Source organism: Schistocerca cancellata, chromosome 9 (genome assembly GCF_023864275.1).
Source record: "Schistocerca cancellata isolate TAMUIC-IGC-003103 chromosome 9, iqSchCanc2.1, whole genome shotgun sequence".
NCBI lineage: Eukaryota > Metazoa > Arthropoda > Insecta > Orthoptera > Acrididae > Schistocerca > Schistocerca cancellata.
This window is the reverse complement of record NC_064634.1, coordinates 520,423,801-520,439,391: the sequence shown is the minus strand read 5'-3', so window position 1 is coordinate 520,439,391 and position 15,591 is coordinate 520,423,801. Positions and strand designations below refer to the sequence as shown.

At 40.3% G+C, this 15,591-nt stretch overlaps 1 protein-coding gene across 4 annotated transcripts in view; it reads right to left on the bottom strand.

Moving 5' to 3' along the window:
* The window catches only part of LOC126100107 (N-acetylglucosamine-1-phosphotransferase subunits alpha/beta), a 152,999-nt gene extending 137,974 nt beyond the window's left edge, over positions 1–15,025 (bottom strand). For all 4 annotated transcript variants that reach the window (XR_007522135.1, XR_007522136.1, XR_007522134.1 and 1 more), the window contains exons 1-2: positions 14,813–15,025; positions 14,438–14,685 (exon numbers count right to left, since the gene is read on the bottom strand). Coding sequence is in view for 1 of the 4 variants with exons in the window: in XM_049910628.1 (XP_049766585.1) it covers positions 14,438–14,685; positions 14,813–14,944 (380 nt within the window). In the remaining 3 variants the exon portion in view is untranslated. The remainder of the gene's footprint in view (positions 1–14,437; positions 14,686–14,812) is intronic.
* Between the last annotated feature and the right edge of the window lie 566 nt (positions 15,026–15,591).

The window sequence follows — 15,591 nt, the reverse complement described above, 5'->3', positions numbered from 1 at the left end:
GGTGAGGGGAGGAGGGGCGAAGATAGGGATGGGGAAGGATGCGGAATGGGAAGGTATGCAGCCCGGAAAGGAAGGAAGGCCACATTAGCTCGGGGTCCCGTGCTCGCTACGCACGTATCCACAAAAGAGTTGTGGACCCCCTGGGGGGCCCCTGGAAATGTGTTACAATTTAAAACCTGGTTCCTAAATCTCTGTCTTACCATTATATAATCTATCAGATACCTTTTAGTATCTCCAGGGTTCTTCCATGTATACAACCTTCTTTGATGATTCTTGAACCAAGTGTTAGCTATGATTAAGTTATGCTCTGTGCAAAATTCTACCAGGTGGCTTCCTCTTTCATTTCTTAACCCCGATCCATATTCGCCTACTACATTTCCTTCTCTCCCTTTTCCTACTACCGAATTCCAGTCGCCCATGACTATTAAATTTTAGTCTCCCTTCACTATCTGAATAATAACAGAACATGTCAGGGAGAAATGCAGAACATTATTCCAGATAAGCCATTAGATTTAATAGCTGTAGACTTTTATGGTCATTTACCTAAAAGCAAAGGTGGCCATTGTTTTATATTCGTCATGGTTGATGTATTTTCCAAACTAATTAAACTTTATCCTGTTCGAAAAGCTATAAGTAAAGAGATCATTACAAAGATTGAGAGAGATTACTTCAAGAGTGTAGGGAAACCTAAAGCTATACTATCTGATAATGGTTCACAATTTGTTTCAAAAAACTGGAAAGCATTCATGGAAAAAACTAACACAAAAGACATCATGATATCCGTGTACAACCCATCTTCAAACCCAGCAGAAAGGTACATGAGAGAAATAGGGAGACTTTGTAGGATGTATTGTAGTCACAAACACCCTAGTTGGTCTGACCATGTAAACAACTTCGAGGATATCATGAGCAGCTTGCAGCATAGCTCTACTGGGTTTTCACCGTATGAAATTATGTTTCATCTAAGACCAGCGAATCTTATTTCTGAATTAATAGACTTTCCACAATGTAGCTTAATATCAATGAAAGAATGTGAAGAGATTGTAAAGAAAACCATGAAGAAAGTAGGTGAAGCTAGGAAAAACAGACATGATAGGAAAATAAACACTACCACATTCAGAGTAGGTGACCATGTTTTAGTGAAATCCCACGAATGATCGAAGTTACTAACAGCAGAACTCAAGAAGTTTTTTGATATTTACATTGGGCCATTTGAGATTATTGAGAACCCCCACCGAAATGCGTACCGATTAGTATATCCCAAGTCAAGAAAGCTGTTTGGTCTTAGGAATGTTGTTTCTTTGAAGCCATATATTGAAAAAAGAGCAAATTGAGCATACAAACATGCCTCTATCTGGAAAGAATTTTACTGGAAAAAAAAAGATCTAAATGCTGTGAAATAAAGTCACGGGAACAAATTGCAATCGCCATACTAACCCATGTAACCTATCTCATGCAATATGATGATGTATCTAGACTGATTGTCACTCAATTCTGTTATAAGATTAGATTTCATGATGCCAACATGCTTGTTTAAGTAATTGTACAGTATTCAATAAATTGCAAAATATGTAAACTTGATAAATGAGGGATTTTATTTGACTGATGATGCTAGGAGACTAGACATGTCACCCATCCCCACAGTTTGAGAATAGCAAATCTCTTAATTTTTGAAATCTTGTTCATTCACTTAAATAGACCATAATGCTTATATATAAAAAAATGTTCTATAGTTAATAGACTATACTTTCTTGTATATGCAAGTGTGCTTTTGTCTTACATCATGCTCACCATGATAACTGTTTTTATTCAGCTGTGTTGATAACACAACACACATACTTTATGTTGGCTTATTTTGCATCTTAATTTTGATATCACATAATCTACAAGGCTCATGAGAGAATAGTGTTGTTGAATTGAAATACTTTGCAACCTCACTGATGATATAGGAGTTAGTACTATGTTTGTTCTAATATGAGAAAATGTTTTAACTTTAGTATTATTTCATAGTAAATTTCTGAGCAACAAACCGATGTGTGTGTTTATGTAATTTATGTTGTGAGGCAAAGGAGGAAGTCAACAGGTGATGTAAGAATAAACATTTTACTAGAGTTGTGATAAAAAGTTGTATACAAGCCAAGACAGTGATGCAATTTCTGTATCGGACTGACAAGTGGACCAGGGTACACTTGTAAGTCCGGGTGGGCTATTGTAAAGTAATTAACTGTCAGAGATAAAGTTTATCTCATGCGAAAAGTACGATGCTCACAGTAAAGAGTTAAGGTAATTTCATTATGTTGCCAGAAAATGTGTTTAATTTATTTAATTATGAATATTTTCTTTTATGATAAATAATGGATTCGTTTGAGATGTTAAATGCTGTATATTTATATGTATTTATTTATATGTATCTTTGGAGTTTATTAAGGTCAGTAGACCAATGAATCTAGAATGCAGGAATTTCTGCAACTTCCGGGCACATGTTGGCTTGCCCGCCACTTCTTTGTCGGTATTGGAGGGAGATGGACATGTTTATGTGACCAGTGCAGTATAATGCATTTAGAGTAGCAATGTTCATATTGAAAATGGTGTAGTTACTAAACAAAAAGTACGAATAAATATAATTTTTAGCTGAAAGTACTTCAGATCCGGTAGTGTTTATTTCAAACAAGAAGAAAACCCAGGCCATGCTTGTTGGATGACAAGGTAACAAGGAAAGGGTTTTATCCCAAGACAGTGAGCCTGGCCCTCCTACCATGGTGTAGCCAGGGAAGGGAAGGTTGCTGGGTCATATAAAGCAGCATTCAATGATCCTTCACCATTCAAAGAGATGGCCATTTCAGAACGGGCAGATTTTTGCAGTGTGATACGCTTCATGTGCCAAGCATCCTCCCTGATACCACAAACTCTGGCTTTGCCCACGGGCACCACCCAGCCACAGCAAGTGCCGTCTGGCCCGGCGGCCGTTACCAGAAGTTCCGATGCTCCAAGAATTTAAGCAACCCTCTTTGGCATACATGGGGAGGGAACAGCTCATGTATCAGTGGTGTGATCCCTGTGTTGTCAGGGGCCTCTGCCAAACGGGTACTTAACAGCGACACCACACGGACTGGCTACATGTGCTGGTGACCTAGCAGGGTGGTAGGGGGCCACAGTGGGGAAGGGAGAGGGGAAGGAAAGGGGGAGGGGGGGGGGGAATCCACGCCACAGATGATAAGGAGGGAGTTCTTCCCCATATGGCTCACACTAAAACCAGGAAAGTCTGAAGTGGAGGTCAAACCTGAAGTGGGGACCTAAACGCCAAAAAGGATGAAAGAACAGGAAAAAAATGTACAAAATTGCAACCAATACAGAAAACCAGGTGAACAGCCAGCTTGACATAAGTCAGAACACCCAGAGAGGGGAAGGAGGTGGCAACAGGGAGGTAGCAAGGATAGGGGGGGAGGGCAGAGTGAAGGAAATGCAGCCAGGGAAGGAAGAGTTGGCCGCAATAGCTCGGGGACACGTGTGCGCCACGCACGGACTCGTGAAAGAACTGTGAGCCCCCCAAGGGGATGGGAGCCCGAATACGTGGAGGCTCAGTCCAGGAGTGAGACGTGTGTCCCAGGCTTATAGCAAGTTCCATCAGCTCTAAAGAATAGTGGTGAGATATGTCAGAAGGAATTATGTTGACACTGTCATACTGTTTACTCCCTGTCTGTCATCCACTGACGCCTTGCCTCTCATTTTTTAGCCTGGGGATGCTTCGGCACCACAACTGTGGCAGTGGTAGCCACACTGCTGGACAGTGGACCAAAATGAACCTTTGGAGGTGCAGGGAGCTCCACACATCAGCAAATGTGGCCTTTTCCAAAATTTTGGGAGGAGATACGATCTTCGAAATAACTACAGCAGTACAAGTGTGTTGACAAAAACAGGTACTGGAGCTAACACTAGCAACTTCCATTTGTGTAGGAGAAACGGTTTTCTGAACAAGCTGTTTAAAGCTAAAAAAAAGGAGGTAGTGAATGCGGGGGGCTGCACAGCCTTATACCGGTTGATCAAAAAGTCAGTATAAATTTGAAAACTTAACAAACCACAGAATAATGTAGATAGAGAGGTAAAAATTGACATACGTGCTTGGAATGACATGGGGTTTTATTAGAACGAAAAAAAAAAAAAAAAAAAAAAAGTTCACAAAATGTCCAACAGATGGCGCTGAACAGCAAAACATCGGTGATTGCGCATGACAATCGTGTATAAAAGGAGCTGTAATGAGAGAGAGAACAGATGCACCAACTGTTGCAGCATGTTGACATTACCTGAAAAGGCGCTTTTAGAGAGGCTGTATTATCATAATGGGGAATGTACTAGTTCAGCATTACGATCCTATTGCCATAGGAAGGGGATTCGAACGGGTAAAGGTCCATTGACAAATGCAGCTGTGGTGAGAATGATTTTGAAGTTCGAAGCCACGGGTTGTTTAGACGATAGATCCCGCAGTGGCCGACCGAGCACAAGGCGTAATGCTGCTGAGACAGTTCAGGAAGAAATGGAGACTGTAGTGGGTTCGTCTATGCACGGGGAAGTCAGCGCTCGTGCAGTCACACGTCACACCAGCATTCCATACACTACTGTTTGGTTGGCACTTAGGCATACACTCCGATGCTATCCGTACACAATCCATCGGCATCATGAACTGTTACCTGGCGATTTAGTGAAGCAGAGGGCATTTGCGGTGTGGGCGTTTCAAAAGATGGCAGAAGACGACGATTGGTTGAGTAATGTGTTGTGGACCGACGAAGCTCTGGTCTGTCAACGTACACAACTGCAGAATTTGGGCTACCAAAAATCCTAGAACTGTCATGGAAACTCCATTGCACGCCGAGAAAGTCACGGTATGCATTGGATTTACCACATCTACTGTTATCCGGCCTTTTTTCTTTGAGGAAACGCATGATTCTGGTTTTGTAACTGCTATTGTGATGGGTGAGAGGTACACCGATATGTTACAGAATCGCATCATCCCCAGTCTGGCTGATAAACACCTGCTGGAAAGTACGATGTTTATGCAGGATGGCGCCCCACCCCATATTGCTAGACAAGTGAAAGATCTCCTGCGTGCGTCGTTTAGTGATGATCGTGTGCTTAGCCCCCACTTTTGTCATGCTTGGCCTCCCAGGTTCCCAGACCTCTGCCCATGCGATTATTGGCTTTGGGGTTACCTGAAGTCACAAGTGTACTGTGATCGACCGACATCTCTAGGGATGCTGAAAGACAACATCCGACACCAATGCCTCACCATAACTCCGGACATGCTTTACAGTGCTGTTAACAACATTACTCCTCGACTACAGCATATTGAGCATTTCCTGTAAAGAACATCATCTTTGCTTTGTCTTACTTTGTTATGCTAATTATTGCTATTCTGATCAGATGAAGCACCATCTGTTGGACATTTTTTGAACTTTTGTATTTTTTGGTTGTAATAAAACCCCATGTCATTCCACGCATGTACCTCTCTATCTATCTACATTATTCCGTGATTTATTCAGTTTTCAAATTTATACAGACTTTTTGATCACCTGGTATATCTTTTTGGCTTCACCATGCAGGATGGGCTTTGTTGTTTTGATCTCCTGTACCTTCCTTTTTTCAAGAAAGGACTGCAGTCCCTAATCAAGACAGCGTGATCCCCCTGAGCAATTTATGCACTTCTGAGAAGATAAACGAGGAATTTCTTCATGAGTAGCCTTACCATATTTTTCCCCGAGTGATTTCTCTCTCATAACGAGCACAGTAAGCACAAAGCACTGGCATTTAGAACAGCACACTGGGTTGGGCACAGAAAGCAACACGTTTTAAGCATACAAAACCTGAGTTGACATGTTCTGACAATTTTGTACTGTTGAAAGTAATTATAAAGGAGTCATATAGTCATATCGCCATCCACCTTTTCACTTATATCTTTGCACGTCAACAATGCCTTCTTTGGCCCACCAAACTTTCAGATATAACCAGATCTCTGCATGACATAATAACATTGCTGTAGTTCAAGGTGTTGTGCAGTTCATTTTCAACTGCATGCTCCAGGATGCTTGAGCCTTCTAGAGGTTCTTTACTTGTTGGGAACTAGATGTTTCCAACAAGAGTGCTGCACTGCACAATCGCTTGACAGATTCTGAAGATCCAGCAATACTGTCTAAAGCCTTTTAAATGGAAATACGTGAAACTTTCTTGAAGCTGTCCTCTTTCCTTTCAACTATTATAAACATATTCTGATCAGCAGCACATGTTCTGATTCTATTAACGTAAGAACTCCAGAAAATCCCCGTCAGGAGGAGTGGCTACATGAGTCATCTTGTTGGTTTGATTGTTGATAGCCAAAGTGGTACACCTATTCTCTTGGGAATAGGATGATTTAATTTCTAGGGGTTCCTCTTGGTCCCAAGAGCAGCTAGGCACTTTGCCCTGGGGTTGCTGAATAACAGCTGTTTCACAACAACAGACATTCACATCATCTGTGCACAGCACACAACCTAAGGCTTTTACCACCTTCGAGACCTTGTTGATCGAGCCAAGGTCCCTGTCCCCTGTGGCATACAATGTTCCACTGCTGTTGCGTGCTGTGATCACTGGCAATTTCCCACAACTTGCTGAGACAGAGAACCTGTAGTGCTTGCCATTAATCACCGCCAGTCCTCAGACCAGGAATCACAGGGTGACCAAACCCATACCCAGCAAACGAATGCTGAGCTCTGGAGGGCAGTTTTCTTTGTGCTGATTTTTGTTACAAGTAGGATATTATTACTTGTTGTTGAGGGAGCTGAACCAATGTGAACACCTGTGGGCCAGAAACAAGACAAACATTTTGAGTTACAGCAGTGATGGATCAAGAAGTATAACTATGTAACAAATTTCAGGTGTTGCTCTGAACAATAGAAGCCAGTCAATAAGCTCCAGACCCTTCAGACAGCTAACAGCTAGAGGAGACTGACTAGGAAACATTTATTAAAGTTGAAATAAACTGCAATGTTTCTGAAGAAGCTAGTGTGTTTGATTTTGTGGCCTACAAATATTAGCACTGTCATTCCCAGAAAACCTTTTCACTGAGACCGTCACTGGTATTGCAAAGTGCCAAGTGGAGGTTACGTAGATTGTTAACATTGTATGTTTATAGGGCCTAGTAAAACATTCAGATATTGGAATTTATTGACTTCAATCAGATTGCTACAGGGTAGTGACCAGCAGTGTCAAAGTTGTGACCTTCTAAACATGCCTCACAGGTTACAGTAAGCCCAGTGACCTTTACCAAAGTGTTTCAGTAATATAGCAGCAATGACAGTTGATCTGGGTGAGAAAATTACCCAGTTCTTCATTGGCTGTGGAGCAATTACATTGCATAGCAGGAGCTAGTGTTTTAAAAACATGTAGTGTACACAGCCTGTGTACTTTTGTGACAGCACACTCTTAAGAATCGAAGAACTGGAAAACGAAGGTAAATAAGAAGCAGAGAACGGAAGAATTGAGAATTTAACAACAACCAAACAAAATGACATATTTTATCTGTAACATGGTTTATAGCGATGATGAACTTCTAAAGAAAAATTAATTTCATGGAAGAAGGAAGGACATAAGACTTACAAAAGAAATCGGTACAGTTTCTTTCAAGAAAAAAAAAAAGATGGCAGCAAGAGAAGGAACAGCACAGAAGAATTATATGGCTCACAAGAAGATCATATACAGCAAAGAATGTGACACAAATTGGAATGTGACAAATTGAACCGTGGAATAATGATATTATTGATGTTGTTGTTGTTGTTGTTGTTTTTGTTGTTGCTGTGGACTTCAGTCCTGAGACTGGTTTGATGTAACGCCCAATGCTACTCTATACTGTGCAAGCTTCTTCATCTCCCAGTACCTACTCCAGCCTACATCCTTCTGAATCTGCTTAGTGTATTCGTCTCTGGGTCTCCCTCTACAATTTTTACCCTCCACACTGCCCTCCAATACTAAACTGGTGACCCCTTGATGCCTCAGAACATGTCCCACCAACCAATCCCTTCTTCTAGTCAAGTTGCGCCACAAAATTCTTTTCTCCCCAATCCTATTCAACACTTCCTCATTAGTTATGTGATCTACCCATCTAATCTTCAGCATTCTTCTGTAACACCACATTTCGAAAGATTCTATTCTCTTCTTGTCCAAACTATTTATCGTCCATGTTTCACTTCCATACATGGCTACACTCCACACAAATACTTTCAGAAACGACTTCCTGACATTTAAATCTATACTCAACGTTAACGAATTTTTCCTCTTCAGAAACGCTTTCCTTGCCATTGCCAGTCTACATTTTATATCCTCTCTACTTCGACCATCATCAGTTATTTTGCTCCCCAAATAGCAAAACTCCTTTACTATTTTAAGTGTCTCATTTCCTAATCTAATTCCCTCAGCATCACCCAACTTAATTCGACTACATTCAATTATCCTCGTTTTGATTTTGTTGACGTTCATCTTATATCCTCCTTTCAAGACACTATCCATCCCGTTCAACTGCTCTTCCAAGTCCTTTGCTGTCTCTGACAGAATTACAATGTCACTGGCGAACCTCAAAGTTTTTATTTCTTCTCCATGGATTTTAATACCTACACCGAATTTTTCTTTTGTTTCCTTTATTGCTTGCTCAATATAGAGATTGAATAACATTGGGGAGAGGCTACAACCCTGTCTCACTCCCTTCCCAACCACTGCTTCCCTTTCATGTCCCTCGACTCTTATAACTGCCATCTGCTTTCTGTACAAATTGTAAATAGCCTTTCGCTCCCTGTATTTTACCCCTGCCACCTTCATAATTTGAAAGAGAGTATTCCAGTCAACGTTGTCAAAAGCTTTCTCTAAGTCTACAAATGTTAGAAACGTAGGTTTGCCTTTCCTTAATCTAGCTTCTAAGATAAGTCGTAGGGTCAGTATTGCCTCACGTGTTCCGATATTTCTACAGAATCCAAACTGATCTTCCCCCAGGTCGGCGTTTACTATTTTTTCCATTCGTCTGTAAAGAATTCGCGTTAGTATTTTGCAGCTTATTAAACTGATTGTTCGGTAATTTTCACATCTGTCAACACCTGCTTTCTTTGGGATTGGAATTATTATATTCTTCTTGAAGTCTGAGGGTATTTCACCTGTCTCATACATCTTGCTCACCAGATGGTAGAGTTTTGTCAGGACTGGCTCTCCCAAGGCTGTCAGTAGTTCCAATGGAATGTTGTCTACTCCCGTGGCCTTGTTTCAACTCAGGTCTTCCAGTGCTCTATCACTCTTCACGCAGTATCATATCTCCCATTTCATCTTCATCTACATCCTCTTCCATTTCCAAAATATTGTCCTCAAGTACATTGCCCTTGTATAGACCCTCTATATACTCCTTCCACCTTTCTGCTTTCCCTTCTTTGCTTAGAACTGGGTTTCCATCTGAGCTCTTGATATTCATACAAGTGGTTCTCTTTTCTCCAAAGGTCTCTTCAATTTTCCTGTAGGCAGTATCTGTCTTGCCCCTAGTGAGATAAGCCTCTACATCCTTACATATGTCCTCTAGCCATCCCTGCTTAGCCATTTTGCACTTCCTGTCGATCTCATTTTTGAGATGTTTGTATTCCTTTTTGCCTGCTTCATTTACTGCATTTTTATATTTTCTCCTTTCATCAATTAAATTCAATATTTCTTGTGTTACCCAAGGATTTCTACTAGCCCCCGTCTTTTTTCCTACTTGATCCTCTGCTGCCCTCACTGCTTCATCCCTCAAAGCTATCCATTCTTCTTCTACTGTATTTCTTTCCCCTGTTCTTGTCAATTGTTCCCTTATGCTCTGCCTGAAACTCTTTACAACCTCTGATTTACTCAGTTTATCCAGGCCCCATCTCCTTAAATTCCCACCGTTTTTGCAGTTTCTTCAGTTTTAATCTACAGTTCATAACCAATAGATTGTGGTCAGAGTCCACATCTGCTCCTGGAAATGTCTTACAATTTAAAATCTGGTTCCTAAATATCTGTCTTACCATTATATAATCTATCTGATACCTTTTAGTATCTCCAGGGTTCTTCCATGTATACAGTCTTCTTTTATGATTCTTGAACCAAGTGCTAGCTATGATTAAGTTGTGCTCTGTGCAAAATTCTACCAGGCGGCTTCCTTTTTTGTTTCTTACCCCCAATCCATATTCACCTACTATGTTTCCTTTTCTTCCTTTTCCTACTGAAGAATTCCAGTCACCCATGACTATTAAATTTTCATCTCCCTTCACTATCTGAATAATTTCTTTTATTTCATCATGCATTTCTGCAATTTCTTGTCATCTGCAGAGCTAGTTGGCATATAAACATGTACTACTGTGGTAGGCATGGGTTTCGTATCTATCTTGGCCACAATAATGCGTTCACTATGCTATTTGTAGTAGCTTACCCGCATTCCTATTTTCCTATTCATTATTAAACCTACTCCTGCATTACCCCTATTTGACTGTGTTTATAACCCTGTAGTCACCTGACCAGAAGTCTTGTTCCTCCTGCCACCGAACTTCACTAATTCCCACTATATCTAACTTTAACCTATCCATTTCCCTTTTTAAATTTTCTAACCTACCTGCTCGATTAAGGGATCTGACATTCCACGCTCCGATCCGTAGAACGCCAGTTTTCTTTCTCCTGATAACGACATCCTCTTGAGTAGTCCCCGCCCAGAGATCCGAATGGGGGACTATTTTACCTCCGGAATATTTTACCCACAAGGACACCATCATCACTTAACCATACAGTAAAGCTGCATGCCCTCTGGAAAAATTACGACTATAGTTTCCCCTTGCTTTCAGATGTTCGCAGTACCAGCACAGCAAGGCCCTTTTGGTTAGTGTTACAAGGCCAGATCAGCCAATCATCCAAACTGTTGCCCTTGCAACTACTGAAAAGGCTGCTGCCCCTCTTCAGGATCCACACGTTTGTCTGTCCTCTCAACAGATACCCCTCCATTGTGGTTGCACCTCTGGTACGGCTATCTGTATCGCTGAGAGACACAAGCCTCCCCACCAACGGCAAGGTCCATGGTTCATGGGCGGGGGGGGATATTATTGATATGTGAAGTAAATGCCATTAAAGACGTTAGAAAGAGGAAAGCAAGGGGCTGTGATAAAATACCAGCTGAAGAGCAATATCTAGATTAATAAAGCTCATCAGTATGATACATCATCAGGGCACTGGCCTGAACATCCACTCGAAAGTATTTTACTCCCTTTACCCTAAGAAATAAAACACCAAAGAATGCAAATATTACAAGACAATTTCGTGTGCCATATCACAGAGGTCATGTGTAATCTTTAATTCAGAAGATTAGAATGAAGAACTGAGGAAAGCAACGAGAAGGATCAGTTAGGATTCGGGAAAGGAAATGGAGAACAAGATGCTACCGAACAAAGATGACAGGACACAGAATGCTACAAGTTAATGGGGGTGTGAACAATCCAGAATGTTTTGGTGACAGTTTGGTGGACTGGAATATCTTGCTGAAGGTACTGAAAGCTTGGTGTACACAAGAAGGACAGAAGATGGAAGATGAGGAAACAGGTAAGGCAAGCTTTGGAAGAGAATTTAGACAAGTATGTCGTTTGTCACAATCCTTGTCAATATTTATGCTAAAAAACAAGCATACCAAGTAATAGAAAAAGCAAAATACGTAACAGTAGGAAGAGAAAGAATAAAGAGAATTAACTATGCAGATTATCAAGCAGTGTTGGCTTAATCAGATAAAAAGCTAAAATTTATGATGTAGAAGATCATAAAAGTGGAGAAGAGAGTATGGAGTGACAATAAATGTAGGAAAGTCAAAAGTGATGAGAATCAGCACACACGAGAGCTCTGGAAAAATATACTTGAAAGAAAAGACCTCAGAAGATTTAATATCTTTCGGGTATTTAGTGAGTTTGATGACAGGAAATGCAAGCTGTATGGAGAAAATTATAAGTTAAATATGTATGGATAAGAGACCTTCTGAAAACATGAAAGGTTTGTGGATGGCAAAAATGTCAAGTTTTAGATCTGGGATGTGGTACTGGATAGCACTGAATCAAGAACAACCAAATTAAAGAGGATCAATATTTGAATAGTTCTGAAATCTGGTTGTGCAGGAGGCCCTACTGAACTTCAGCCTAATATTGGACAAGAATCACGATGCACAGTTTCTCTCTGTGGCACAGAAATATGTACCACCAGGAAGGTGGAAGCTGATGAGATGAATCTTAGCTCCAGTGAATGAGATGAAGAACGGAAGCAAATGGAGATGTATGGCACGACGAATGAACAGATCCCAAATATATTGAGGCGAAGCGAATTAAATGTGTTGGATATGATGCAAGAATAAAGGAGAGCACTATGCCCAAAGTGGTACAAAGACCACCACAAAATACACGTAGATTCGGCACAATGAGCTCTAAAAATATCAAAGTTACAAGTAATGTTTGCACTAACTGAGCTGCACATTGCAAATTAAATAATACAGAAATACTAGAATACGCACATCACAGTAACAACAAATTCCACCTGCCTGCTTTGACCCATGATGTCAACAATACGGCAGAAACAGCTACTTTTAGCATATACAAAATGATGACAATGACGTCACTACATACACATGCCAACAAACATAAACAACAATAAAAAATGACACGATAACATCTCACTCCAAAAGTAAAATGAAGATGACAGGACAACCGGGTAAAATTGGGTGTTTACGGCAGGGTCAGGCTAAATATGTGTGTACAACAATTAAAAAAACACCGCACCATCACACAACAAATAAGTTTAAAAAACTTGAAATTACAAAATTCCCCTACACACCACAGCAACAAAACCACAGTAACCTGACATTTCTCTTCAGCTATACAGCTAAACCACATGCATCAACACCAAAAACCCAACACCTCAACCCCCATAGCCCCGAAAAGTGAAATCGGACATTTCCTGTGACCTATACAGCTCAACCAGCAGTCATGTACATACAAAAGACCAGCACTTACAACTCTGAAAAGTGGAATGAAAACCCCAACATCTCAAAAATCCGAATACCCTATACTCACTACATCAATTGAAAGACAACTAGGCCCTATAAACATACAACACACAAATCACAATTACTATGGAAAAAACCAAAACTACTTCCCCCCCCCCCCCCACACACACACACACACATACATACACACTCTCTCTCTCTCTCTCTCTCTCTCTCTCTCTCTCTCTCTCTCTCTCTCTCTGCCACATAATATACATGTCCCTGGTCCGAGCTGAAGGAACTTCCGTCAACCCCACGTTGTTGCCACAAATTTGACACCTAACATATTCAGCAAAAAGTCCGAACATAACGGAAACTGTTTGTCAGAAATTGTATCATCGATCTCAAAACGTAATGACACACTTGTCTTCACTGTCATATTCATATATAACAAAAAAGCAACAAAAAAATTAGACTTCTTTCCGCACAACAAACACCAAACTAATCAGACCTAACAAAAACTCCAAATACATAAACAAAATAACTGTGGTGACTAGCTGAAAACACTTCCACAATCTACCGTACGTTACCGCACCAACTACCTAAACTCAAAACCATGTAAGCACGATGACAAAGATCAAATGAGCTCAATACCACACAAATTCAGGCAGGTGGAATCGGGCGATACCGTTGACACTAAATGAAGCATGTCCTTGACTGGTTATAGAAATTGGAAGCATACCAGCTTCCAAGTTATACACTGGAGTTATCATCTACTTTTTCTGGTATGACATACCTACAACTTAGGCTACAAACTGGCAAAATTTTGCCTACAACTGACCCTAACATAATATGTATTTGAAACAGATTTTCTGCTACGTGAAATGTAGCGGGAAACCTTAACTGAAAAATATTCTCGCATTCCAATACCATACAAGTCAGATGAAGCATATTTTACAAGAATAATGGAACACAAATTATGTTGGTAAAGTCAAACATTCAAAGAGAGTAAAGCGAAAAAATTCAGTTTCATCAAAATTCTTTACAACACTGCAAATGTATTTCGGAGTCTAAGACTGTGCGGTCCATTTATCACCACTGTAAGAAAAAAATATTACATATTTGTAGATGGCATTCCATTCAGTAAAGCAGCGAGATCGTCTGTACAGTAACCGCACCAATATTAAAACTCAGATTCAATTACAAAACAACAACCTGCAGTATTTGTAAACTGAACGGTGTTGATCATTAAACACGACTCATGAGCCACAGTTAACAACAGGTTAAGAATGAGGGCTCATACCTTGAAAATGACTGTCATTTATGAAACAGATGATAAGATATCCAGAACAATGGATGATAAATAACTTTGAAGTCATGTATCATTAAGAAATGGAAAATACCCTGGTTAATAAGCCATACCTTGCTGTGACAATGTGTGACGGCAAACAGACTACGTAAGGGCACTCTGCCGGCTTCTCCTCTCGCAGCTTCTCTTCATACTCACGAAGTTGCCCTTGCAGTAAAGGGTCCGAACCGTTAACCCATGTGTAAACAACATCAATAGGTACATGCTGGCAAAGCTTATCTTGTAGTGGTTTTTTGATGACATTGTCACTAAATGGATTGAACGCAGCTTCGTATTTTTCCTTGCTCCAACGTAACCACACCTGCACACAAATGAACGCTTCAAAGAGAAAAAAATTGTCGAATCGTAATTACACTGAACAAAATCTCGAAATATTATCTGCACTTCTTATAAATCGTTGTACAACCGGGTATGATTGTTTTACTAACCTCACCAAATTGTATTACAGTGGTTAACAATGAGAAAATGATTAAAGTAATCAATAAAATAGAATATTTCTGCGAAAGAAAGTCGTAGCTACGTCTCTGTAATATCTTCTTGGTGTTAGCAACAAAATTCATATCCGTCAATCACTATATCGCAGAAACCCCATTATACACACACACACACACACACAAAACAGGCGTCTAAAGCTAGCGAAATGAGGGATGCTCAACTACCGGAACTACCGATAGATGGCTCTAGCGCGTGCCGGCCAAAGTTCATATCATTGAATGTCCGCCAGAGATCACTGGTGTGCGCCATATCTGAATTTGGCAAAAAACCAAGTGTCAAAACACGGATGAAAATGTTTTTCGTTCTGCGCCCTCATAAGTCTTTTATATTGGATGGTCTAGATATCTACACATCAACATAATGAAGTGTCTCTAATCTAGCGAGAAAAAACAGTGACAGTTCTGCTATGAAATTCCTAAATTCGAGTGTGTTTTGGAAGTTTGACAAGCTGACCTATAAATCGTTTAATATTAATTTTATGAGTGCTTTACTTATTTGCCCGTTTTAAAACACTAAGATTCAATGGAGGTCAACAAATTACCTTACTTGCCAAAGCTTTTAACTATAGGTATAATTCAGAAAATCAAGTGTGGAAAACAGTGAAGACGTCTCTTGAAAAAAAAAATGTTGACATCGTTTGCGTTTGCTTAGGGGTATCTTTACTGACAACAGAAATTACAACTGAACTGTTAAAGTATTACTTACGTATAAA